At 43.0% G+C, this 26679-nt stretch overlaps 2 protein-coding genes across 22 annotated transcripts in view; one reads left to right on the forward strand and one right to left on the reverse strand.

Annotated features, from left to right (window-relative positions):
• The window catches only part of LEF1 (lymphoid enhancer binding factor 1), a 134141-nt gene extending 112211 nt beyond the window's left edge, over positions 1–21930 (reverse strand). For 2 of the 7 annotated variants that reach the window (XM_049105082.1, XM_035709765.2), the window contains exons 1-3: positions 21501–21930; positions 18947–19013; positions 17365–17498 (exon numbers count right to left, since the gene is read on the reverse strand). In XM_049105082.1, the coding sequence (XP_048961039.1) occupies positions 17365–17498; positions 18947–19013; positions 21501–21716 (417 nt within the window). In that variant the 5' untranslated portion in view covers positions 21717–21930. Of the gene's footprint in view, positions 1–17364; positions 17499–18946; positions 19014–20157; positions 20514–21500 lie in introns of those variants that run through there. The other 5 variants (XM_049105081.1, XM_035709766.2, XM_049105083.1 and 2 more) reach the window with 5 other exon arrangements.
• Positions 20095–26679, forward strand: part of LOC112671623 (eukaryotic translation initiation factor 1-like) — a 141262-nt gene continuing 134677 nt past the window's right edge. For 13 of the 15 annotated variants that reach the window (XR_003143739.3, XR_004811431.2, XR_007407842.1 and 10 more), the window contains exon 1: positions 20095–20179. The gene's annotated coding sequence lies outside the window, so the exon portion shown is untranslated. The remainder of the gene's footprint in view (positions 20180–26679) is intronic. The other 2 variants (XM_025465866.3, XM_035709770.2) reach the window with 1 other exon arrangement.

The following is a 26679-nucleotide window of genomic DNA, read 5'->3' on the forward strand; positions in this document are numbered from 1 at the left end:
GTCTGTGATTCTCATGAATAAATAAAATCTTAAAAAAAATACTAAAATAAATGGTAAGCTCCCTTAGGGTGCTGTCTTCACGGACATATATCCACAATATGGTTCAGCACAATGACTTTAAAAATAAGTATACTTTCAATGAATAATTATTCAGATGAATGAGAAATCATCCCTGAAATAAACATGCTCTGGTGTCTGTCTTCATTCTACCAGGATACCTGCTTAACTCTGAACTTTAGGGTTAGTTCAGAGACAAGTGAGACAGGTACAATAACAGGTATCTTCTTCTGAATAGTCAAATAGGATAAAATGTCCTTTCTGGTTACTGTACCATCCTACCAGGGACAAAAGAGTTTTACTAGCATCTTCTTTCCTGAAATAAAATACAAGAAATTAGCCAAGCTCATGCTGGAAAGCAATTTCCTTAATTAAGTAGCTAATTGTTTATACAAAAACCAGCAGGTAGATCTCATTTGTATTGCTATGAAGAAACAGAAAAATGTTAATTCTGGTGAATTGTTTTGAACCATTATTATTTCAAGAGTAGTTGATCAAAATTATGTTTATCGGGGATCCCTGAGTGGCTCAGCAGTTTGGCACCTGCCTTTGGCCCAGGGCGCGATCCTGGAGTCCCGGGATCGAGTCCCGCGTCCGTCTCCCGGCATGGAACCTGCTTCTCCCTCCTCCTGTCTCTCTGCCTCTCTCTCTCTCTCTCTCTCTCTCTCTCTCTCATGAATGAATAAATAAATAAATAAATAAATAAATAAATAAATAAATAAAATAAATCTTAAAAAAACCCAAAATTATGTTTATCCACATAAACATGTAAACCACATAAATATGTAAACATATAAACATAAAATATATATACACATATTTATCTACAATCTATTTAGATTGCTATTTTAAATCTATATAACCAAAGAAAACCTAACTTTAGATCTACTTAAATCTATATAACCTATAAAAAGTAAATTATTAAATTATTTTTTATTTAAATTTTTTATTTATTTATGATAGTCACACACAGAGAGAGAGAGAGAGAGAGAGAGAGAGGCAGAGACACAGGCAGAGGGAGAAGCAGGCTCCATGTACCGGGAGCCCGACGTGGGATTCGATCCCGGGTCTCCGGGATCGCGCCCTGGGCCAAAGGCAGGCGCCAAACCGCTGCACCACCCAGGGATCCCGATTATGTATATTATAACAAGGTTTCATTTTAGCATTGTTTAAAGCAAAACCAAAATACTTTAACGTCTATAACTGAGGATATAACCAATAAATTGAAGTACTTATAACTGGATAGTGTTTTAAAAAAAAACTGGATAGTGTTTAACCGTAACAACTGATGATACAGATCTATATTTATTCACATGAAAAGATAAACACAGGATACATTTTTTATGTAAAAAGATTACAATAAAACAATCTTATGAGACCATATATATATATATTTTAAAGATTTTATTTATTTATTCATGAGAGAAACAGAGAGAGAGGCAGAGATGCAGGCAGAGGGAGAAGCAGGCTCCATGCAGGGAGCCTGATGTGGGACTTGATCCCGGGACTCCAGGATCAGGCCCTGGGCTGAAGGCAGATGCTCAACCACTGAGCCACCCACCCAGGTGTCCCTTTATGAGCCCGTTTATAAAATGCTTGTATTGTAATAAGCACAGATGCAGAAATAAATCTGAAAACATGTGTATGTGTATATAAATATATATAAATGAAACCATTATATCTGAATGATGGAAATACAGATTTTTAAACTCTTAATGAGCTCTCTCAACTTTTACAAAAGATATATTACTTCTTGAAAAAACAACTAAAAAATAAAAGACAATTTTTTTGAGTGAAAGAAGATTGTTCCTAATGAGTATCTCCATAATAAGAAAAGTTTCTTCACTTTTTAAAGGAAACCCACTGTTGCAACTTCTCAGGAATGATCACCATTCCAGTTAATTCTAAACTAATTTCTCTTACTTAATCTAACATCATGATACCACAAAAATCACCACTAACAACTGCTAAAAATGAAGCACATACCACATTTTAATTGCTTATTGTGCAAAGAGCACTTTGGCAGTAGATTTTTGCCTGTAAATGCTCAGTTCTTCTGGAATAAAAAGGCAACATCACTTATCAAAGAGATCCCAAGAGTCATAAAAACTTTGGCCACCCAAATATTAATCTATTTAGTCCATGTGACTTGGGGACACTGGGTCCTAGAAGTGAGCAATAGGGATTCCGACAAAAAATCAGACATTTATCAAAATGTGTCTGATATACCAGAGAACAAATATTTCCCAGGAATCTTCAAGAACGCTTTAAAGCAATCACACGGCTTTGTGTAGAAAACAAAACAGAAGACAATTTCTAAATATTCTAAGAACCTGTTACTTAAGCCACCACTAAAGCCGAACCATTTCCATTGTTTAATAAAACACATGTATAATAGATACTTCTAATCCTCAGAGTAGTTTATTGACATTGACTAAGAATTTTTCTCAACACCTTTTCAAGGGAGGAACTAATTCATGGACTGGGTCTTGGCTCCTGGGATATCTGGCATTGAATCTAAGTTCTACCACTCACTTAACTTTGGAACTACAGAAATCAAATAACTTCTCTGTGCCCCAGTTTCTTTATCGGAAATATGGAAAGCCTAGTAATATTCACTTCAAGGATTTAATAAGAAAAATGCATGTAAATGCATTCATTAGATATTACATACAAGTGTATTACTCCTCACCTCTGGGCAAAATGCAGTTCTATGTCTTATAATCATACAGAGGCTTCTGGTCAAAATCCAGACGCCTTCAAAGGTAAGTGCAGTGATTTTGTGAGGCACTGCTGATTTAAATAAATCATACACCAAGGGGTGGCTGGGTGGCATAGTGTGTTAATAAGCATCCGACTCTTGGTTTTGCCACAGGTCATGTTCTCAGAGTCCTGGCATTGAGCTCCACATTGTGTTCAGTCCTCAGCATGGAGTCTGCTTGAGATTCTCTCTCCCTCTCCCTCTAATACTCCAACTAGTTCATGCTTTCTCTTTTTATCTCAAATAAATAAATCTTTAAGAAAAATCAATCAATCAATCAGGGACCAAAGCCTGGCCATAATATAAAATGTTTGATTCCAGATATTGGTTAATTTTTTGTTTTCTTAGCATGAAAGAGAAACCAGGATAATCCTTAAGCCAAACTCATGGATGTCTCTCCTGAAACATGCTCCTCTTTCTAAATTCATTTTTTCCACTAATGCTGTCCCCCTCATTGTCAAGCTAGAACTTTCATCATTTTAAATACATCACCCGTCCCTGGGCATCTAACTGGTTTGCCTTTGAACTCCATATTCTCTATGAGCACAACAGCTATTTATACACCAAATACAATGTTAAAGAAATTTATAATTTCATATACTATTTCATTTATACTCATAAAACCTTTATAAGAATCAGCTGCATTTTACTGGTGAGAAGCTAACTGATCACAAGGTCACCTGGCATCTGTGTGCTAATGACAGTGATGATAATAAGAAACTGAAGGTGCAGAGGGCACCCAGCAGTAGGAGCTCCAATTATGGTGCCACTACTTACTAGCTGTGTGACTGGAGCAAATGACCTACTTTATTCGACCTCTCACTTCTTGATCTGTATTACAGTGGTTCTTAATCCTTTCTAGAGCCTCTATGCCTCAGTCGTCTTTATGACCTAGACTCATCTGTAAAACTGGGATACTTGGGAAATTATCAGGTGGTTCTGAGGAAGAAGTGGGCAAATATATACAAAGTACTTACAACAGTTCCTATGTAGGATATACGCAAGACTGATAGCTACTATCTAGCCCATAGACTCCACGTTGAATGCTCAAAGAGAATTTTTTTTAAGATTTTATTTATTCATGAGAGACACAGAGTAAGAGGCAGAGACATAGGCAGAGGGAGAAGCAGGCTCCCTGAGGGGAGCCCCATGCACGACTCGATCCCAGGACCCCCCCAAGATTACAAACTGAGCCAAAGGCAGATGCTCAACCCCTGAACCACCTAGGCATCCCATCTCAGAGAATTTCTAAGCTCAATTTCAGCTTTGTGATTATATGTAAGCTTTAATTTAAAAAAAAAAGGATTTTATTCATTTATTTGACAGAGAGAGAACACAGCAGGGGGAAAGGCAGAGGGAGAGAGAGCAGCAGAATCCCCACAGAGCAGGGAGCTGGATGTGGGGCTCAATACCAGGACCATGATCTGAGCCAAACAAAGACAGACTCTTAACCGACTGAGCCACCTAGGTGCCGCTATGAGCTTATTTTAAGAGTCTTCATTTAAATATGGAATGACATCTGATACCATTGCGCTGTATCGGTGAAAATTTAAATTTTCTGAATTTATTCCACAAACATCTGGGAAGTAACCTGCTCTATGCCAGGTAGTGTAACAGTTTCTGTGCAACAGAGATGAATAAAGATGTGCCTTATTCTGAAGGAACCAACAACTAGTAAGAAATACAGACAGACAACCAACTATTATTGAAAGACATGGTAACCGTTATGAAGAAGATCCTGATCCTGTAGGCACCCTCAGGAGACAGTACTTAGTTTAAACTGGTGGTAGAACCAGGAGGGGTTTTATGAAGGAGGTACCATTTAGCCTGGACCGTTCAGGATGAACAAGATTGTGCCGGCAGGGAAGATGGGAATTTGGGAAGACTTTAAGGGGCAGGTCTAGAAATGTAGCTAAACAGTAAGCTGCAGGGTAGGGTGGTGAGGAGACAAGCCTTGAAAGGTAGATGGTTCCACTGTGGAAAGCTTTGAAAATAATGCTAAAGAATATGGGTTTTATTCTGTAGCCAATGGAGCAGGGCACTCGGGGATGAACTCTGACTAGAAGTGAACTGAGTGCCAGTGGTCTGTGAGGAAGGATAGGGCTGAGCAGAGAGAATGTGGACTCTGGGGCTGAACTGCCCAAAGTACTCTACTGCTGCTTTCTTGGTTTGAGACCTGTGCAAGTCACTTAGGTATTCTGAACTCCAGTTCAATTTTTAAGCATCAACTGGATCAGTGTTTTTCCAAAACTTACTTTAGGTAAGAATCAAAAAAGTAACACGTTAAAAGTAAATACGCATGACCTGCCTGCCACTTCTGGTTCAGAGCATTTGCAGGGGGCCCAGGTATCTGCCTTTTTAACAAGAACACTAGTAATTCAGATGCAGTCAGTCCTTGTTCTAGAAACACCACCACTAACACAACGGTACTGTATATTTTCACAAACAGAACAGGTGGCACTCTATGTTACAGGTGAAGAAACCAAGGTCCAGAAAGAATAAGTGACTGGCTAAAGAACACACAGTGTATTAGTAAGAAAGCAATGGGATCTAGATCTTTGGACTCCATCAGCAGTACTCTGCTGTAACTCCCATCCCATGTGTGTATGTATTTTACCATTACGATCCCTGGCCCACAGTCTCATCAGCCTATCAAGGATTATGACTAAGCGGATACACACTCTGTTCTTCCCTCCTCCTTAGCTTGGACAGTAAAGTAGGAACTTCTGGTCTCTGGGCAGCTACTGTAGTCTTTACCTCTCTTGTTCCTTCATTCGCTCTCCACCAAGGGAGAGCTACTCAGCTCTGGTGATTTGGAGAAAGTGAGCAGGAATAGACTGACTCTTTGTTCTGTCTTTTGGGGTCAGCTTCTCCAAGCATGGATTTGTTCTCACTTCCGGTTCTACAAGTGAGCTCCCCACCTCTGTTGGGGAAGCCTGTGGCTTAGTGATGTGTTGTTCTTTTGGGGAAATCAAAGGAAGTCCAAATTCATCTCACGGTTCAAGCTACATTCTCCCATCTAGCCTTATCAATAAGGCTTTCCATCTGTCCAACTTCTTCACTAGCACTGGACTGATTCTTGACTGGAGAGGCATGAAACTTACCAGCTTCAAAACATCAACCATAGTCAAACCTGAACATCATCAAGTACATACTTTTAAATACTAACTTAATTGTTTTAAAGATTTTATTTATTTATTCATAAGAGACACAGAGAAAAGGCAGAGACATAGGCAGAGGGAGGGAGAAGCAGGCTCCTCACAGGGAGCCCGACATGGGACTCGATCCCAGAACCCCGGGATCACATCCTGGGCCAAAGGCAGATGCTCAACCACTGAGCCACCCAGGCGTCCCTAAATACTGATTTTTAAATGAATGTATTTTTTTAAGGTTAAAGTGCAATGTTGGGTTAATCCCAAATTAAAAATAAAGTGCATTCATTGCCTTTGACTCTGCAAATTCTTCTTTTAGCAATTTATTCCAACGAAATATAATCTGTGCAAAGATTTAGTTATAAAATATGCATTTCATCACAATATTATCTAAGACAGGGAAAAAGGTGACTTCATCTGAATGTCTTCAATAACAGGCTGATTACACAAATTAGGCAATCATTAAAAATGTTACAAGGGATCCCTGGGTGGCGCAGCGGTTTGGCGCCTGCCTTTGGCCCAGGGCGCGATCCTGGAGACCCGGGATCGAGTCCCACGTTGGGCTCCCGGTGCATGGAGCCTGCTTCTCCCTCTGCCTGTGTCTCTGCTTCTCTCTCTCTCTGAGACTATCATAAAAAAAAAAAAATTAAAAAAAAATTTTAAAAAATGTTACAAAAGAGTGAAAGAGGGCAGCTCCGGTGGCTCAGCAGTTTAGCGCTGCCCTCAGCCCAGGGCGTGATCCTGGAGACCCGAGATCAAGTCCCACGTCCGGCTCCCTGCATGGAGCCTGCTTCTCCCGCTGCCTGTGTCTCTGCCTCTCTCTCTCTCTGTGTCTCTCATGAATAAATAGTAAAATAAAATCTTAAAAAAAAAAGTGAAAGAGATATCCACTGCATCTTGGTAAGAAAAAAGCAAAGCAAATTACATTGACAGTATATTATGTTCCCATTGCCATGAATGTATAAAATATATATTTATGTATATCTCTATATATGCATAGGAAGAGGTCCAAAAGGCTACATAGCTAGTTTTAAGAGTGATCGTCTCTGACAATTATTCCTCTTGCTTATCTGAGCTTTCTAACTTTTCTAGTGACCATGTATTTATTGCTTTTTAAAATAAAAGTATTATTTTTATTTTCACAAAAAATAGTTAAGCATTACTGAAATTTCCAACAGTCATCAAAATGACTACTTTTCTGTTTTACATTTTATTCAATATTGTGTTCATTCAATAAGTGTTTTATGTTCTGAATGGCAAATGTGGTTATTTTTAATGAAAATAAACACATCTTTATGCCTTAAGGAAAGGCACTAACTCTGCAACTTGCTAAACTGAAGCAGGTTACTGTTACCACTGAGGATGGCCCCTATCTCTAACACGGGAACTGTAACACTTACCTACAGTTTTTCAGTTAGGATTAAATTGAAGAACAGTATCTAGCTCCAAGTAGGAGTTTAAAAAAAAAAACAAAAACAGGTAGTTGTTTTCCCTTTCAAAATAACAACATCTTGAGTTTTAGTGTATGCATACAAATGAGCAAAACCCAATTCAAGCAATGGATTGGGTGACTTAATTCTTTCTCCAACCCTGCTAGCTAGCAAACTGGTTAGCTCAATTGAAGTTAAACAGTAAACAACTTTTTACTTTGGTACTTTTGGGTTTATTCCAGACTTAAAAAATCTAAGTGTTGGAGTCAAAGACAAAGTCTAACATCCTGGAGATAAGATTACAGTACTTTTTCTTGATCCAAGTCATCTGTACCAGTGCACCATGATGATATGTGATCATAATTATTATAAGATATAATACATACTGTTAAAAATGGAAGGATTCTTTGTCAAGAAAGCTGACTCCATGTTGAAATACATTTTACATTTACTGGGTTTTGCTGAGAGAAAAAGTCAAGTCTTGAAAGGATGGAAGCTGGACTTTTCCATGAAGCTAGAAAACCACTGATTTCTCCTTGCTGCTAGGCCAACATATCCCCTTGGACCTGATCCTTGTAGGTGCCAGGAAAGCTGGAAAGATTTAAATTAGAAGAAAATTCAAAGGGGAAAAAAATAACTTGCCTGTCACCCTCTACATTCACATGGCTTTTGGATATCCTATCTATATATAATTTTTGCAGTGGAGAGAAGAGATGTGGCTCCTAAAGGATTAAGGAGAAAAGTCTCCTAACCAAAAAAAAAATATTACCTCCAGCCAAGGAGTTAGGAGTTATCTGGCAATTTCATATCAAGTATTAGAAGGACATGAGATTTTTCACGGATATGAGATTTAGAAATCTGTTCCTTCACACATCTCATTCTCTATGGTGCTAAAGAGAAAAATCAGGTCTCTCCTAACATGACTGGAGAGAAAAAGGAGCCTGAGAGAATAAAGCCACCTCTGTAAGGGATGCAATGACAATCCCCAAATTTATTTGTGCAAGTACTTTCTAAAGGTGAATGGAAGGCCTTCACACAGCGTCCAAATTCCAGGTTAGCATGATGGCATAGTAAAAACCAAAACCTTCTTCCCTTTCTCAGGAGCTTCCTGTTACAGCCAAATACTTCTTGTGGCTACACAATTCCCACCAGGTGGGGGCCACACACCGGCTCACATCATCTGACATTCATGCTTTGCTCCCTGCGCCAGAAAACAGTACTTTCACAGGCTTTGTACTATTTTTACTTCAATCACATAAAGTAGGCAAGCACAAAACAAATAGGCCATCTCATAAATGAAGAAACAAAGGTGATGAAAGTTAAATACTTCCCCCCCATGGATGTTGGGAAGAATGGTGGACTTAGGACAAGCCCCCAGGTCTCTGACATCTCAGCCAGTACTGTTCTTCTCCACAGGCTCCCCTTCATAGGGGACTACCTACCTCCACCTACCCAGGATTCAAACATGTTCTCAACACTGCAGGACACAACTTACAGTACCCACTGGCCTAGAAAAGTCAGCACTGATTTTGCCACTTATATTTAGAAAGAACACACAGAATTTTTTAATATCTGAAAATACCTCAAGTGTTACTGAAAAAAAAAAAAGTCCTTTCTATCTGGGAAAGAATAAAAATGAACTGAAGAGCATTAATCATATGATACTAAAACATAATTGAAGGTGGTTTTCTTTTTATTACTGTCATATTTGGATCTCAAGCACCCTTTTGAAGAAAGTGTTTCTGTCACCTCTTTTTCTTCAATTAGATTTCTAGGACTAAGTAAGAAAGTACTTCTTATGACCAGTCCTTAAATGAGGGCCGAGTCCCATTCTTTTTCATTATTGCAGCAAGCTCCTGGCTGACTGTTTTTACCTGTTACTTGGAAACTTAACAGTTTATAAGGAGCAACTTTAACTTTTGCATTAAAGACTCTAGTCTGTTCTCTCTCTTTGTTTCACCGATGCAACAAGTCAGAGAAAAAGTAACAAAATACTAAGGATTATGTAGTAGACACTGTCAGATTTTGCTTTTCACTTAACATTTGGTTTGATAAAGAAAGATCACTTGGAAATATCCAAAACACATACATGGAAAAATTTCTAGTACATTTTTTTATTCAGCAAATTGACTAAAGTGTCTATTCTGTGCTAGGCTAAACAGAACTATTTCATAGTTCATCTATGAAATTTTCAACTATCATCAACAGTTGATAGGTTTTACTATAAAATATTTTAGGATTGAAAAAAAATATCTTAGTATGTTAGCATAAAAAATTTGTTTTGAGGGGCACCTGAGTGGCTCAGTTTGTTAAGCATCTTACTCTTGATCTCAGCTCAGGTCTTGGTCTCAGGGTCATGAGGTCAAGCCCTGCAGTGGGCTCCATGCTGGGTGTAGAGCCTACTTAAAAATTTTTTGTTTGGGGGATCCCTGGGTGGCGCAGCGGTTTGGCGCCTGCCTTTGGCCCAGGGCGCGATCCTGGAGACCCGGGATCGAATCCCACGTCGGGCTCCCGGTGCACGGAGCCTGCTTCTCCCTCTGCCTGTGTCTCTGAGCCTCTCTCTCTCTCTCTGTGACTATCATGAATAAATAAATAAAATCTTTAAAAAAAAATTTTTTTTGTTTGGTTACTGTTTCTTTCAGAAGTTGACAATAATAAAGGAAAATTAAAGCTAAACCAGAGCCACTCCTCTTTTTATATTATAGAGACTTCCATTTATCTATCCCTCATGCAACCATTCTCTATGTTGAGTAAAGTAACAATAGGCCTCTTCCTTATAGTGAACATAACATCAACAATAAAATTACTGTGATGCAGATCAAAACTTGATTCTGAAAAACTATCATCAAGTTTCATACAGAATCATTTGTGGGCATAACTAGAAACAAAAGTTTTTTAGAGTCTACTTGCCCCTCGTTAGCTGCAAGAATAAAAGATACTTCTAGACTCTCTGTGATGCAACATCTCTTCCAGTCATATTTCCGCCATAGATGGGAAAAAGGGGACAGGTACGCAAAATTCTTGTTTGTTCTGTAATGCCCTTGCAATATTCCCCACGCAAATTCTCAGTGCCTTTGTGAATGATCTACATATAGCAAGTAGTTAATTTCAGCAGGTTTACAAATTTAGCTAGAGTGGGTATTGCGTGTAAATGTGTCATTTCACAAAGACTTTAAAATCCCCTGAACATCCTGTTAAATATTCTGCAAATAGTCCGGGCTAGATTGGCTATAGTATCAAAATCTCTGGAATTAGGAATCCCTATTTCCTATTCATCCTCTACTCAACTCCCCACTCTCTACTTCAGTGTATTTTTTTTTAATTTTTTTTATTTATTTATGATAGTCACACAGAGAGAGAGAGAGGCAGAGACACAGGCAGAGGGAGAAGCAGGCTCCATGCACCGGGAGCCCGACGTGGGATTCGATCCCGGGTCTCCAGGATCGCGCCCTGGGCCAAAGGCAGGCGCCAAACCGCTGCGCCACCCAGGGATCCCTACTTCAGTGTATTTTAATACCCCTCTCTGCCTACTCCTATACCCCATCTAACCTTTGCGGTTGGTCTCTAGGTCATTTTCTGGCTTTGCATTTCCAAATTTTATAAAGATTGAATCATTTATATGCTTAAAATGACTTAAGAGCTTATAGCAAAGTCTACAGTTCCTATACTGTGACTTCATAAAGTCACAATATTGAGAAAGTCATCATGATCTAAAACATATTTTAAAAATTATTTAAACAAAGTCCAATGGCTGTCTTTTTCAAATGAGTAAGGACTTGTCAGGACAATACAAAGTAGTATAAGTCTCTTGATTGCTATAGTATTAGCTTTCTTCTTCTTCTTTTTTAAGATTTTATTTATTTATGAGAGAGAGAGAGAACACACATAAGCAGGGGATCTGCAGACAGAGGGAGAGGGAGAAGCAGGCTCCCTGCTGAGCAAGGAGCCTGATGTGGGACTCCATGTCAGAACCCTGGGATCACGACCTGAGCAAAACGCAGACGCTTAACCAACTGAGCCACACAGCCACCTCCAATATTAGCTTTCTATAGACTCTGTCAGTTTGGCATAATTACTTAATTATTTTATTTTATTTTATTTTATTTTATTTTATTTTATTTTATTTAAGTAGTGGGGCTTGAACTCACAACCTTGAGATCAAGACCTGAGACCAAGAGTAGGATGCTTAATCAGCTAAGCCACCCAGGCACCCCCCTAAGTAATAATTTTAAAGATACACAAGTTTTAAATGAGTATCTTCTTTTTTAAAAAAACCTTCACTCCCTGGATGCCTGGGTGGCTCAGCAGTTAAGTGTCTGCCTTTGGCTCAGGGTGTGATCCTGGAGTCCTGGGATGGAGTCCCACATCGAGTCCCTGCGTGGAGCCTGTTTCTCCCTTTGCCTATGTCTCTGCCTCTCTCTGTGTCTCTCATGAATAAATAAATAAACTATTAAAAAAAAAAAGAAAAACACCTTCACTCCCATGACAGCAGCATCTATATATGCTGAGCTCTACTTTTGTCTAAGAATAAAACATATATGCTTTTCTGCTCCCTTATGGACAGTGCTGCCTTATTTTCTCTTTAAATTCCGAGTCTATCTTGAAATCAAAGGGAAATTAGTTTTATAAAATTCCAATCATGTCTATAATATATAAATGAGGAACAAAGGAGTCAGAGAGGAATGGAATGATCTGACTGCCTTAAGCAATAACAGTCACATAAACCAAAAATGGTTCTGCTTAAAGAACAAACAAGATTTGTTAAAAACAGTAACAACAAAACAAGACTCAAAAGCTGAAAAATTTTCTCAACTGATATTATGGAAAAATACTTGTGAGGCTACAAGTTCAAGTCCAGGTGAACCCACTTGTGAAGACCTATTTCTGTCCTGTTAAATCATAGGAGTCTTTGACCGCAAGAGAGACTGGGTCAAAATACTGGGGTTGATGAGAGCAAGTTCAGGACCTATATGTGAGCAGGGGGAGGGGTACTTCAAAGAGTAAGATTTTCGGCAGGTTGGCTTAATGGTCTTGTTTTAGTGAATTGGGTTATTCCCATGTTTTTGAATGAACAAGAAATTTCTAGAGTCATTCTGAAAAAAAAAAAAAAAAAGCATTGATGAATGAGGATCATACTCTGGCCATACAAGTCATACAAGTACAGTATTAGCTCCTGAAGGATCATATGTAGGTAGTATGGCTCCCTGGGACACTTGCATAAGCAAACTGTTTGGTCATGAGATTATCTAAGATATATGAAGTTGGAGGAATGGGGGTGGCAACAGCTTCCAATTATTCTGACTGAGATCCTTCCCAACTTTATAGCAGCAGTACAATTAAAAATGAATCAAACAGAAGAGTTTGAAGGCTCTGAGGAATTTCCCACACATTCTCCTGATAATCCACATTCAAATCTGAGATAAAACGCACCTTCTAAAATTTAGCTTCTCCCACACTTGGGGTAAAGAGGAAAATTTAATATACTTAGCTTCAGAAGTATGCAACTTAGATTAGAAAATTTAAAATAATTTATCACTAAGTCAAATTAAGTAGCTTCTTGTAGTAAGGTGAAGACACTCCATCTTAAAAATCTTGCTCAAAATATATGCCATACTCTCCCTCTATTCCTTATTATTTCTGTATTTTCAAAGCTATGTAGCAATGTGAAGTACAGTGGAATAAACAGTGGCATAAACATAAGCATCCTGATAAGCGTAAGCATATTTAGTTCCTAATTCAGATATGACAATAACAAAAAAATCAAATTTCAGCTGTTTATAAGCAAATACAAACATGGAGGTAGGTTAAGATGTAGTTATAATGGTATAATTCTGTTCATCAGAAATCAAATTAATGATTCCCTTAAAGTAAAAACCATACAGTAAAACTGAGATGCTCAAGATAATGAAAAAAGATTCCCTGAAACACTTTAATGGCAATGTCTACTAAAAAGAAGGAAAACAGGAAAGACAAAAAACAGCATCGTCCTTTCCCACCTAAAAATCGATCCTCAGAAAGAGCACAAAGAAACAAACACAATAAAGTCAGCAGCACAGGCTGGCCAGGTGTTACTGTGGTTGGTGTGACCCCGCTGCAACATTCGCTGTAGCTTCCTGCACCAAGTCTGCTGCTTGGCCCTCCCCGAGCGTCTGAAGAGAAACGAGATGTTTCCCTTCAGAGGTGTTAAAAACTTGGGTTGCCTAAAGGACAGATGTAAGTTTGACACCTAAGATTAATAACCACAGCGTATTAGGCCAGTGGGAACTTTCACTATGTTGAAGACAAACTCACTGCTCACATGGTATTCAGGCACCCAAGTGCTAGGACCCAACGGAGGTAACAAATTATTTTTTTCTTTTAATACTTTACCATTGGCCTACAGGGATTGCCATAAATAACACTCGCGGAAAGAAAGGCTTGGGAGTACGCTTTTAATAAATTCTCTAGGGTCCTTGCTCTGAAATATTTAACAAGCTTCGGCATCTTCTTACTGTCTATGAAAACCACCAACTCAAGCCAAGGTTCACTGTGCTTTATGAGAACTGACACCAAATGTGTTATTATAGGTACTTTCTTGTTAGGCCTGATTTATCTGAACTAAGAATTCTTATTTAAAATTCTGTGAGACACTCATTCATAAGATTTTTGGTATAAACACACCTCGAAGAATTCCAGTTTTGAAGGATATAATTAACCAATTAAAATTTCCCTACAGAAGGGAAAAAGCTGGATTGGTAAAAAATGCTTCATTCTCTTGAGTAGGTGATACTGTACTTAGGTCATAAGTAAAAAGCTGCGCAAGCATACATAGGTCAGTATTTGTCTAAAACTGAGCAAAAGCACAGAGTCGTTAAAATGAGCTACCAACAGAAACATTTCTGTGCATGCCAATTGACCCTAGCTGCATGTAACTGAATTTATATGCAGTTACATATAAAAAGAGAATTCTATGAGAGGAAGGGACAGTCAGGGCCCTCCCCCACCCCCAGATGTTTTTTCGGGCCCTAAAACCTGCAACCAGCAGATGTAGTAAACAAGCAGTTGTTTGTAATGCAAATTCAAGTATGGTCTCACCTTAAGCTCAAACACAAATGGTCACCCTGCTCCTGACACCCTAGATGAAAACTTAACACTGAGGATGTCAGCTACACAAACACCAAGTCCTGCTAAGGACAGAGTTAAAGAGCTAGAAGGCAGAAGCATGGTTAGGGGTGAATAAGAGAGGCTGCCTTCCGGTTAGTGTTTTGGATCTCAAACACATTAAAAACAGCTGTTGGGTATTAAGAACCAAAGACTGCAACTCACTTTGGTAGGACCTTTAAAAAAAAAAATGGATGTAGCCTTGTGGTTAAAACGGAAAAGATTCTGTAATTGTGCAAACTGCAGAATATCGCAAGACGATGTGTCTAAAATAAATGCATTCTAAAATGTAACAGAATAAACCAAAGCAGATAACAAGGTAAGGTAACTGTTTCCTGACCACACCCCTTTCCTCCACCCTACACCCACCAACATTATTCTGGCCACAAAATCTTTCCTAAACAATGAATGACTGTTCAATTCACTGACCTCAAAATTTTAATATATGTACTAACAATAAATACCTTCTATGCTATCAAAATTTCAAAATGATTAGTATGGGGGGCAGGTGGCTGGAGAGACCTAAAGGCGAAAATCCTGATTTAAAGAAGAAATGCTGGGCAGCCCTGGTGGCTCAGCGGTTTAGCACTGCCTTCAGCCCAGGGCCTGATCCTGAAGACCCGGGATCAAGGCCCATGTCAGGCTCCCTGCATGGAGCCTGCTTCTCCCTCTGCCTGTGTCTCTGCCCCTCTCTCTCTCTGTCTCTCATGAATAAACAAAATCTTTAAAATAAATAAAGAAGAAATGCTTAATTTTCAAGATGCTGAGGGATAACTTATACCAGATTTTTATTATATTGACTTTTAATAGATTATTGTTTTGAAAGAAGTGCCTTAACTAAGGAATAAAGCCCACAGATACTTATTAAGCATTAACCGTGTTTACAGCTGAAAAATGTTTTAAAATCATTTTAGGGGCTATTTTCTAACGTTACTAAGTCAGAGACTACAATTTAGATTTGTCAGAAAGATTATTTGTTGTTCTCAAAAGCCTTTCAACAAAAATCTTCAATTATTCCTTATCTAAAACATATTCTCCTTTTCACCATTAAAAAAAAAAAAAGAACAGTCCCAACTATTAAAAAGTATCTGATATGTTTGCATTATTTAGTTTAACAAATAGAAAAATCTCCTACAAATTTTAAAACTCAGAAGCATTTATTTGGGGGTAGTCCCTAATTATTAAACTGTATTTGCTTTTATTAGTCACTTCTTAGGCAGGACATTCATATGTACAACACAGACACTTCTACCATTAAATATTTGAAAAGCCTTTTAAAATAAAATGTGAAAACACTATTTCCTATGACAACCGTCATAAAATCTCCAAGGTCACCATTTTAACTGCTATATGAAAATCAGAAATATCTTATTCCCTACTTGAAAGTTCAAGTATCTTTTTGAAATTTATGGAAAAATAATTACAGGAACTTCCAAATCACAGTGCCCACATAGAGTATATTTATTTCATATACCTATCATTCTAACAATTGGAGACTACAAATAATCACACAAATACTCTTGTTGATAATTGATTCCTCTCTGCTACTTTGATGGATCTTCTAGATCCCAGATTCTGTTCACTGAGGTATTGTTAGTAGTACTTTCCCTAGATGTCCATGACTGAATTTTTTTTTTCACTTTGTGAAAGCACTGGACTAATAAGGCTAAGACCATAGGGTTCCATCTTCACAATCCTGGGTTTCCTTAGAAGGCCAGCCATACTGAAACCCTCAAGACCCTGTACACACACACGTTCTTCACTGGAGGCTAGGTGATAGAGGGAGAAAAAGGCTGAAATAGGGTAAATATATTGAAAGATCAGTGAAAATCCATCACTACCATGAGAGAGACGATTCAGGGAGAACTCCATCACCAGCACATTTCACATTCACATAGTATGTAAGTTACCCTTTAGGTGTTTTCTTACTATATAAATGATGTTTCCACTTCCCAACAAAAGAGAAATATCATCAAATGATATATTTGAAATTCTTCACAGTGCTAAACATTTGCAAAATGCAGTTATGTTGCTATTGCATTTTTAGAACTTTGAAAGTTAACTGAGCCATGAGATAAAAAGAACAATATTCACTGGAGTTATCTTCAAGTGGGTATTTTCTCAACACTTATCCCCACCCCCTTGCCAACTGTTTTTTTTTTTTAATGTATTTATTTGAAAGAGAGAGAGAGAGAGAGAGAGAGAGATTGAGTCCCAAGCAGATTCCATGCTAAGCACAGAGCCTGACCAGAGGCTTGAGCTCATCGCTGGAGCTGAAACCCAGTCAATCGCTTAACTGACTGAGCCACCCAGGCACCCCCCCCCCCCCATAACAATGACTTTTTAAAAAACATCAGGTAATGCAACAAAATGAGACACTATCTTAAAAGCTGAAGTAACATTCTAAATGTTCAGCCCCAAATAAGCTAAAATAGTTCTGATTCTAGATAGCTATGGGCAGTGAAAGCTATACAGTACATAGCTAACTGAAAAATTAAATCAATTTTTCCTCTCATCAGCATAAAAAGCACAATACATATAAAATCATGAATTTGTTGATTTAACTTTGCTTGCTTTCATGATAACCGGAGATTTGTTATTTATGCATCTTAACCAATAAGACAAAAGCTAAGATTCCAAGTCTAAGACATCAAAAGTAGCACTCTCTTAAGGCAGCCATTCCTCACAGCAGGTCTTATTTACTAATAACTCCTCACATAGAATGAATGTACTTCCAATGTGTTTTTAAAAAACAACTATTTTGCTAAAGTATAAATTAGCTTGCGCTTCTGAAAATAATTTGCATCATCATTGTGTTACTCACTGTTCTTGGGATGGGTGGAGAAAGAGATCCATTGGACATGTATGGGTCATTATTCATATTTGGCATCATTATGTACCCGGAATAGCTCGAGTAGGAGGGTCCCTTGTTGTAGAGGCCTCCATCTGGATGCTTTCCTGAGGGAATCCAAATAACAATCAATGATGCACTGACTTCCTTTTTATATCAGTGTATTTTTCATCTGAAAATCTAATAGTTCTATGACAAACCAGACCTTACATAATGGATTTGTTTACAAAATACTGTAACTGGATTATTATGCTCTATTTTAGATTGACAGCATTTATTCTCTTAAATGGCTTAGCAGTGAAACAGATGTTTTAAAAACATGTGGTTCAATTTACTTCCACTACTGACTGGTGTTTTTACAAAAATAAGTGTTATTCAACTAACTTAATTTGTTCTAAAACTAACAAACTGGACCAAGAAACATACACATGTGAAAGAACACACAAAACCTAAAGCTGTCTTATAAACATATTAGGCCATCTAGCCATACACACACACACACACACACACACATATTTACACACCTGAAGTTATGCTCCACCTTAGCAACAAAGTAAAAAATTCTACCTGTGCTATTAGATTTCTAAAAAATTTCTAGATTTTATTGAGGGAGAAAGAGTTATATCTAGTAGATGGACAATTACCCAAATTTACGAAGGATTAACTCCAGGAGACTTATTTTTACATACTACACCATTCTGCCAAAGAAATCTGTGTGTTTAACATATACATTTCTTAATCTGTATAACTCCTTTGTAGCTCTGAAGAAATTCTGATATTATACTTCTCTTCCCTCTTTTCCTAGCTGACTTATTATATATGAACACTCACTCCATTCTGGTCAAACCAACTGTAAGCAAAGGAAAACAGAAATGCAGACTATTCAACAAGAAAACCCTACAGATTACTTGATTATTCTAAAGTCACAAGGAGTTCTAGTTAAATCTAAAAAATACATGCAATTTTTAAAGTTTTGAGTAAGAATTAGAAATGGGGAGAAAGTCTATAATAATGTTCCACATGCAGAGGTCCTAATTTTAAGAATAAAGTTTTATATTTTTACAAATTAGATTCTGATTTACTGAGCCATATTTAGTCAGTGCGTTCGCTGCCTGCCTTCTCACTACAACAAGAAACAGCAATTTTACAAATGAAAATCCATTTGAAACTATTCTTGTTGGAAAATAAATTGGTATAGACTGTCACTCTGTACAATCCAGAAAAAAAATACTAAAGTTCTAAGCCAATTAGAACTTGGGCTAAAAAAAAAAGGAAAAAAGGAAAAATTATAGACATTTCCTCTTCCACAGAGAATCTAGAAGCCAACTAAAATCCAAAGGCTCCTAACTCATTCAGATACAGTTTTTAAATCATACATGAGAAATAGGCAGTGAGTTTCCTGGGTTTTCTTTCCCATTTTGTTAAAATAGTGGGCACCGCCGTATCACATCTGATTCCTGTTTCTTGGGCTCAAATAAAAATCAGAAATATACTTATATTCACAAATTGCACCTATTAAATGATAAACTTGGGAGAAATAGAATTAGTGTCTTACCGTCATCAGGGTGTTCTCTGGCCTTGTCGTGGTAGGACTCCTGAGAGGTTTGTGCTTGTCTGGCCACCTAACAGCAAGAATCCCCATCCCCAAAAAAAGAAAACCAACTTTGAGTTTGTGATTAAGTGTGTATCCACTGGTAATTCAAAGGAGGAGGACTGGGTGAGGCTCAACCTACCTATCTTATCAACCTAAGTGGGATAGGCTAGGGCTGAGAACCTGGAAATCTTTTGCTTTTTCTTTTCAACACATATTTTTAAAGTGATTATTATATACCCAAGACTAGAAAGTATAAATAATACTAAGAAAAACAGTAACAGTATAGTAAATCTGGGAAAGATCCGCATGCTCCTCTGACTGCTGATTATTACAATACATCAAGGCTACTTAGATACCTTGTATGATAGGAGTTTGACTTAATGGGGTTCATCCTTTTGATAGCTTCTTTAACCACTGTGAACGGTCGATCAGAGCCAATTAAAATTGGGCAGAAATACCATTTTGCAACTAAAATAAAATAAAAACTAGGCACTTACAGATAGGGGTCTTAAGGTGACTGTCCTAAGCCAGTCCCAGCAGGAGACCCCCTCCCTAAAACCTACCACAGCTGGCTGAGTGCAAGCTGACAAGAAAAAAGTGAACTACTCTGCGGTTAAAGGGAGGAAAATTCGAGACTTGAGTTATAAACATCTAAAAGGTAGCCCAGTTAATATCAGTTCTGGTAACCACCATCCACCCAGACTCAACCACGTGCAAATCAGTGGTATTACCCATTCACCATCTTCCCTGGTCTGCCCCATGCCCACTTACTACCTTGGCAAAGATTAACAGAGCCTTAATCCCTGGGTTCTATGCTTCAAGCTGTAGGACCCTTCTTCCCAGAGCAAAAACGGAAAATGTGAAGTGGGTGGCAGATTTATTCATGGAATACGAAAGGACAAGCAAAATGAGCAGAAAAAGATGCTGCTCTATAAATGCAAGAGTTTGCTTCTGTTTCAGATGTTATTTGGTTCCTTGGACATATGTCCTCCAGGTAACCTTCTCCCCCGAATGCATATTCACAAACCCTTTAAGAGGAGTTGCGTGCATCCTAGCCCCCACCCCCCACCTTTCAAATTGGAATGTGGTAATGAAAGATACGAGGATCAGGATCACGAGCGCCCTTGTGTTCTTAGAACCCAGGCCCCCCAGGCTTCCAAATGCGTACTCACCCCCGCCATTGGTATTAAGAAGGTAAGTCTGAAGTGTTCTTAAACGTGTTGTTTAAAACCCAAAATGTCCCCGCCCCCAAAACCACAGGCTTTCTTTTTGGGGGCAGAAGGATGCCATTTAAGGGAAAAGGGTATACCCTCCAAGTTTCTTTGGAGGGAAAAAGCGTTGGTGAAATCATTTGAGCGTCAGGACTTTTCTACCGGATTTCCTCCAAAGCGTTTGTTTCCCAGTTGTTAACCGAGGGTGGCCGGCGGAGTGTCGGGTGTCAGGGTCCATCCGCCCACCCCAACCCCCCTTTCTGAAACTCTCCACCGCCTGAAAATAGCCCTTCCGCGCGGTCCTGCTCGCTCGCGGCTTTCCCTCGCCGGCACTCACGTGTCTCTATTTACTCTACTTGGGTTACCTGCGCTGTCGCCCGCAGCGGCCCGGGAGATCAGATAACGCGCTTTCCACTCCCTGAGTGGGTGCCCTGGCTTCCGCCACGTCTCCACTCTGACTCCCCTTTCTTCTGCAAAGATTGAAGGCCTGAGCCGGACTCAAACTTGCCAAGTGTAAGCGCTTTTTTTTACTTTAAGTGACCAGGTTTGGAGAGACCGAGTGTTGCCCGCGGTCCCGGGAGCGCCCCCGCCCCCGCCCCCCCCGCGCAGGGCGGCTCGGCTCGGCTCGGCTCGCGGCGCCCACGGCTCCCAGCAGCCGCCGGCCGGGGCGCAGGGACTGCGGCGGCCGCAGAGACCGGGGCGCGCGCCCCCGCCGCTGGCCGGCTCCGCGCGAACCGCGCTCCCCGGCGGTTGGGACCGCCCCGCCCGTCCGCGGCCCACGCCCGCCTCCTCTTCCTCTCCGCCTGCAGCTCCGCTCATCTCTACCTAAGCCTTTGGTGGTTTAACGCACTTTGGCAGAGACCTCTACCGAGAGCGCGCGCGGGGTGCACTTTGCTCCGTCCCACGGAAGAACTTCTTAGTGCTGTTCGGGCATCTTCGCTTTAATGCGTCGCACCCTCTCAAGCCCGCTAAAAAGTCCGCAGGCGACACGTTACGGGTTAAGGGCAGCTTGTCTTGCCCCCGAGCCAACAATCTCCTCCTCGAACCTCAGCACTGATCCGTAACCTTCCCTGCACACTCCTCCGCCTCCCACCAACACACACACACGCACGCACGCACGCACACGAAGAATGTGGACCGGGGGCCCGTCCAACCCCCCACCCCCACCCCACCCCCACCCCACCCCCGCCGGCGAGGGACCTCCTCGGGGCCGGCGGCCCCGGCTGCCCGGCGCCTTCCCTCCTCCTCGGCTCCTCCCGGGGACCCGCCACGCCTCTCGGACCTCCGGGCTGCGGCCCGCTCACCTCGTGTCCGTTGCTGGTCGGGATGATTTCGGACTCGTTCACTAAGGAGGACTTGATGTCGGCTAAGTCGCCTTCCTCTTCGGGGTGACTGATTTCTGCGAAGATCTTCTCCTTCTGAGGATCGCCCTCATCCTTGAAAGGGATCATTTCGTCGGTGGCGCAGAGTTCCGGGTCTCCCCCGCCGCCGCCGCCGCCGGCCCCGGAGAGTTGGGGCATCCCGACGGCTCTGCAATCTCCGCTCGGCTGGAGGAGCCCCCGAGGCGACAGCAGGAGAGACAGAGGATCAACGAAAGGGGGAGGAGGAAAAGGAGAACTGGAAGGATGCGTGAGGGAGGAGAGCGGGCGGAAACCGGGCCCGCGGCCCGAGGCCGGAGCAGCTGCGGCGGTGCCCGAGCCCCGGCGGCGCGCTCCGCTCCACTCCGCGGAGCCCGGCGCCCGCCCTCGCGGCCGAAGGGCGCTGGGCTGCTGAGGCCGCCGGCGCCGGCGCCTCTGGGGGCGTCTGAGCTGCGGGGCGCGTGCTAGGCTGGGCTGCCCCGGCGGCCACCCCACGCCCCCGGCGCCTCCAGGGTCTGCGCGGAGGACGCCGGTTCCGGAGGAGGCAAGACTCTCCCACGCGCCGAGGAGGGTCCGTCGGCGGGTCTCTACGCAAACCTCTCCACCCTAGCTTCCCCGGTGGCCGACTTGGGAGTTTGTTTTCCGAGGAAGGCGACCTGGGCGCAAAGGCTCCGTTTGCCCCAGCGCACAGGGTGCAAAGGAGAATCAGAAGATAACGAAATGTCCGCTTCCTGGAGGGTAAAAAAAAAATTAAAGAGCCGCCGGGTTGAGATGTCCGTTTTTAAAGCTTCTTATTTCCTTCCCTTTCGCTTCAGTTTTCCTTCTCCAGGCGCATTTAATCTGCTGGTGGAGGAGGAGGAGGAGGAGGAGGTGGGGGAGGAGGAGGAGGGGGAGGAGGAGGAGGAGGGAAGAGAAAGAGAAGAAGTTTGCCAAGAATAAAGTTTGTGCCGGCGAGCGCTGGGAGTCGGCAGTGGAGGATGCGGCGGGGTCTCGGGGAGTCACAGCAGGGGCCTTGGACCCGAAAGCTTCTGCCGGGCGCTCGAGCCGACAGACACGCACTCACAGCCCGACCCCTCTTTGTTCCCGGCTCGAGTTTCTCAGCCTGGCGCTCTCGCTCGCCGCTCTCCACGCCGCCGCCGGGCCGCTCTGTCAAAGCAAAGAGCTGCACCCTTCGGGTTCGCCCGGCCGAGGGGAGGGGGGGGTGCCCCGAGCCTGGCCGCGTTCGAGGCTCCGGGCGCGTCCCGGGCCCTCGGACGGCGAGTGCTGAGCCCGGGTCCCTCCTCCGCACCCTGCCCCGCAGGTGAGCGGCTGCGCCTCCCCACCGCTTCTCCTCCTCCCGCGCCTCGCTGGCGCTGAAGAGCTACCCACTTGCGTCGCTTCTCCTCCCTCTCCCCTCCCCCGCCTCCAGCTCTCCTTGGCCGCCCGCTGGGGGGGCGGGGGGGGGCGGCGAGAAGGAGGTGGTGATTGAGGACTTTTTTTTTTCTTTTCCCAGAGCCTGTAGGACGAGTCCTAGTTGTGTGTGTGTGTGTGTGTGTGTCGGCGCGTGTGTGTGTCTGCGCGCGCGCGCGAGCCAGTGCGCGCGCGCCTAAAGGATCTAGAAACTCGCTGAGAGGAGGAAGGACCCGGCGCTTCCTGTAACCCACGGAGAAGCACCCTTTGCCCGCGTGAAATTGACAAGAAACTCTGCCAGAACGGTTTAACTTCATCATCTAAGTATCTTTTCTCTTGTACCCCCTGCACCTTCCTCTGCCAGTCTCGCCCGCCCCCCCCTTCCCGCCTCCTTCTCCCTCCCTCCCTTTGGCAGGGCAAAGAAGATGAAAGAGAAGCCGCCGCAGCTGTGATCGACACCACATTGATAGATGCTCTGACCGAGCGGATGAGGCGGGAATTGGGGACAGAGAGAAGGAAAAGGGGAAAATATAACAGAGATTGCTCAACTAAGAAAACGGAAACAAGGACAAGGAAGAGAGTTGTGACTTTCCTAAACTATAATGTCAAAGGACAAGGGAGCACATGTTAGCAAAAATTAAATCTCCGGTCTTAACCGAGAAAAATAGGACAAAGAAGAAAAAACTGAAGACTGGATGTTAATTGTCGCCTTTTAAAACAAGATCTCTTTCTGTGCATCCTCACCATGAGATGTACAGAGAGAGTTGCGCTAGGTCTCTCTTGGATTTCAGGAGATACACGCTACAGTGTATGGGAACCTCATAGAGAATGGAAGATCAACCCAAGGAGGGAGAAGGCAAAGGGACCCAGGAGAGGGATGCCTGTAGAGAGAGGGAGGGAGGACTGGGCAGTCTCTGGCATCTCGGACTGCGCACTCAAAGGGACCCTTGAAGATGCAAATCCGAAATCCAACCTCAAAAATTCCCCAGGCACCACCATCTCTTTGATGCATTTTGTACAAGGACAGGACTTTTAAGGAGATGCTTTGTGAAAGTTACAGTATAAGCGAAGCTGAAGTTTGAAAACACATTACATTTTGTTCCTTGGCTCTCAAAACCCCCTCAGTTAAAAATCCAGGCAAAATTATTATACCTAATACACTAGCCATCTGTAAAACCTCAGAACAGTAAACAAGAGGCAGGAAGAAATGTGTCTCCATCTACCTTAAATTGAAAATAAGGAAAACACTACAGAATCAGACGTTAGCTCTATTTTATAGGAATAGTCATGCAAAGGTCCCTCTTTTCCTAAGGAGAAAACTGCATGCTGCTGGGCATTATATATAAGTAAAGACCTTAACAGTGCTCCAAAAGAGCACTTAAAACTTTGCCCCAGGATGGGAAATTTACTAAAAAGCAATTTTAAATACTATCAAACGGTTCTATTAGTCATATACAGCATGGTCAGTTGTCACACATATTCTATTTGGGGGATTGGGGTAAAATTAGGGAGCTAGTGACGGAAGGCAGGAAGAGTAAAACATTAAACACACTCTAAATAGCTGACAATGCAAAGCCTTAAAGAAGAAAAGAATATTCTAATACAATATGTCTGTAAGACAATAGTAAAAAAGATTGGAAAAAAACCATTTTTTAAAAATTGATGGCGGTAGTCAACTTCCCTTGAAGTCAGGCACCAATGTGAGTGTAAAGTACCAGTGATGTGAACATGTAGCTATGTCAGACATTAATACCCTCTGTTCTAAAAGAAATGTGGGAAAGCAAAGTCAAAAGTCCTCCCAATAAATGTGCCAATTTGGCTGGTAGGAAAAGAGCTGGGAAATGCAGTTTCACAAAGTAGCCAGAGTAAGGGTTCCTTTTCATCAAAATATTGAGAGGGTGTGGAATTGGGGTGGGGGGCACACAGAATGGCCATAGAATATTTTCTGGGAGCCAAGGAGAGATTAAATGACGACTCCTTCATCTCCCTGTTTAAGTGTTGCAACTAATTCGAATCCCATTTTCTCCCTCATGTTAATTATCTGGACTCCCAGAGTCTTTGGGGAGCTCAGCTCCAGGTGTCCTGGAGATTAGGAGCTCGAGGAGATGGGAGTTTGGGGAATAATAACTAGTAGGAACTGTTCACTAGAAGGACCGAGGGTAGGGGGCTTTGTTTGGAATTTTTCGGTAACCCTCTCTTACGGAAACGTTTCTAACGAAATCACCAGCGCTTTGCTCTCTCTGTGGCTGTTTGTCCTCCTTGCGGCGTGCGGTTGTTGACGGATTGTCCCTAGCATCGCTGCAAATCTTGAGATGGGCTGAACTTAACGGGGGCTTTACGAGGCGAGAAAGCATTCGTGCAAATTCTTTAAAAGCTTTATCTGGGAGAGAGGTGGACGTTTCCCCGCGAAGTCTGTCTTTCCTGGGGTGGGGGTGGCGGGTGGTGGTGGGGTGCTGGGAAGCTGGGCCCCTTCGGGAGGGGTGAAGTCACCCTAGGAAAGACGGTCCTTCTCCCCGAACAGGTTCGGCGATGTACCAGCCAAAGGCATTTCTGCCGCCGGGAGGTCTTTCCGAGATCGTGTGGGGGCTGCTATTATATATGCAGCTGCTTTGGGTGCACATACAGCCCGGGATGTGGTGGGTGCGGCGCGGGAGAAACGCCGCCGCCCGCCGCCCTCTTCCCTCGGATGTAGAGGCGGGTTGTTCGTGTGAACTCGAGCGAACGACTGGAGGTTGGCTGTTGCAGGTTCACTCCTTCAGGATGTGGGTTTCAGGGGGCGTTTTGATGTGATTTAATTCTGACCGTGAAACAATTGCTAGGGGCTGGCTGGATTGCTGTTGGTTTTTCCCCTCTTGGTGGCTTTGGTTGGTTTGGGTTTAGTTTGGGAGCGGACGGTGACTTGTTTGATAGCAACACTTCCCTCGGTGCCGGGCGCCGTCGCCGGCTCTGCGCGTGGGGGACCGGGCGCCCACCCCGAGCCGGAACCGGGGGGTGGGGGGTGGGGGGTGGAGGTGGGTGGGAGCGGAGACGGGCCCCGAGGTCCGCAGGGCCGGGGAACTGGGAGGATGCCCCCCCCCGCCACGGAGAGACCCCTACCCCCCCCCCCCCCCCCGGCGATTTTGCTGCCAAGTCGACGCGGCTACACACACTCCGTAGTGAGTCCTTAATTACAGGGAGGAGAGAAACGCGCGGTGCCCTCCGGAGCGCTCTCCGCCCCCTCGGTCCTCACCTCCCGCCCAGACTCCGGGTTTTCCCCTTTGTGTGGCCTGGACTCTCTCCCCCAGCTACAACTTTGGTGGGATCCCAAAGGAAGGAGGTGGCGGGGGCCTAACGCAAGCGGATGCTCGAGGACGCTCGAGGAGCAAGGACGATGAAGAACTAGAAAAACGAATACTGGGATTGCAGAGACGGACGGGACTCCGGCGCCCTCGGTTTCCCCGCCCCGGCCTTCGCCGGGAGACCGAGTGCTTGGGGCACTCCAGTTTAGGGGACTCCGCGGAAAGGAGAAGGGGGGCGGGGAGGGGGGCGAGCTGAAGGGCCGTGTGTGTCCCAGGGGTTCTTCCGCCTCTTGGGGTCTCCTCCTAAGGCCGCCGCACCCCCCTCCCTCGCCGCGGCAACGATCCGTAGCCCCGCGGAAATGTGGCTCGCAGATTCGGCCGCGTGCAGGCTCCCGGCGTCGGCGAGGCCCGCGCCCGAGGGCCCCCGCAGCTCTGCACCCCGCAGCTCGGCACCCCGC

The sequence above is a fragment of the Canis lupus genome, chromosome 32 (genome assembly GCF_003254725.2).
Source record: "Canis lupus dingo isolate Sandy chromosome 32, ASM325472v2, whole genome shotgun sequence".
Lineage (NCBI taxonomy): Eukaryota > Metazoa > Chordata > Mammalia > Carnivora > Canidae > Canis > Canis lupus.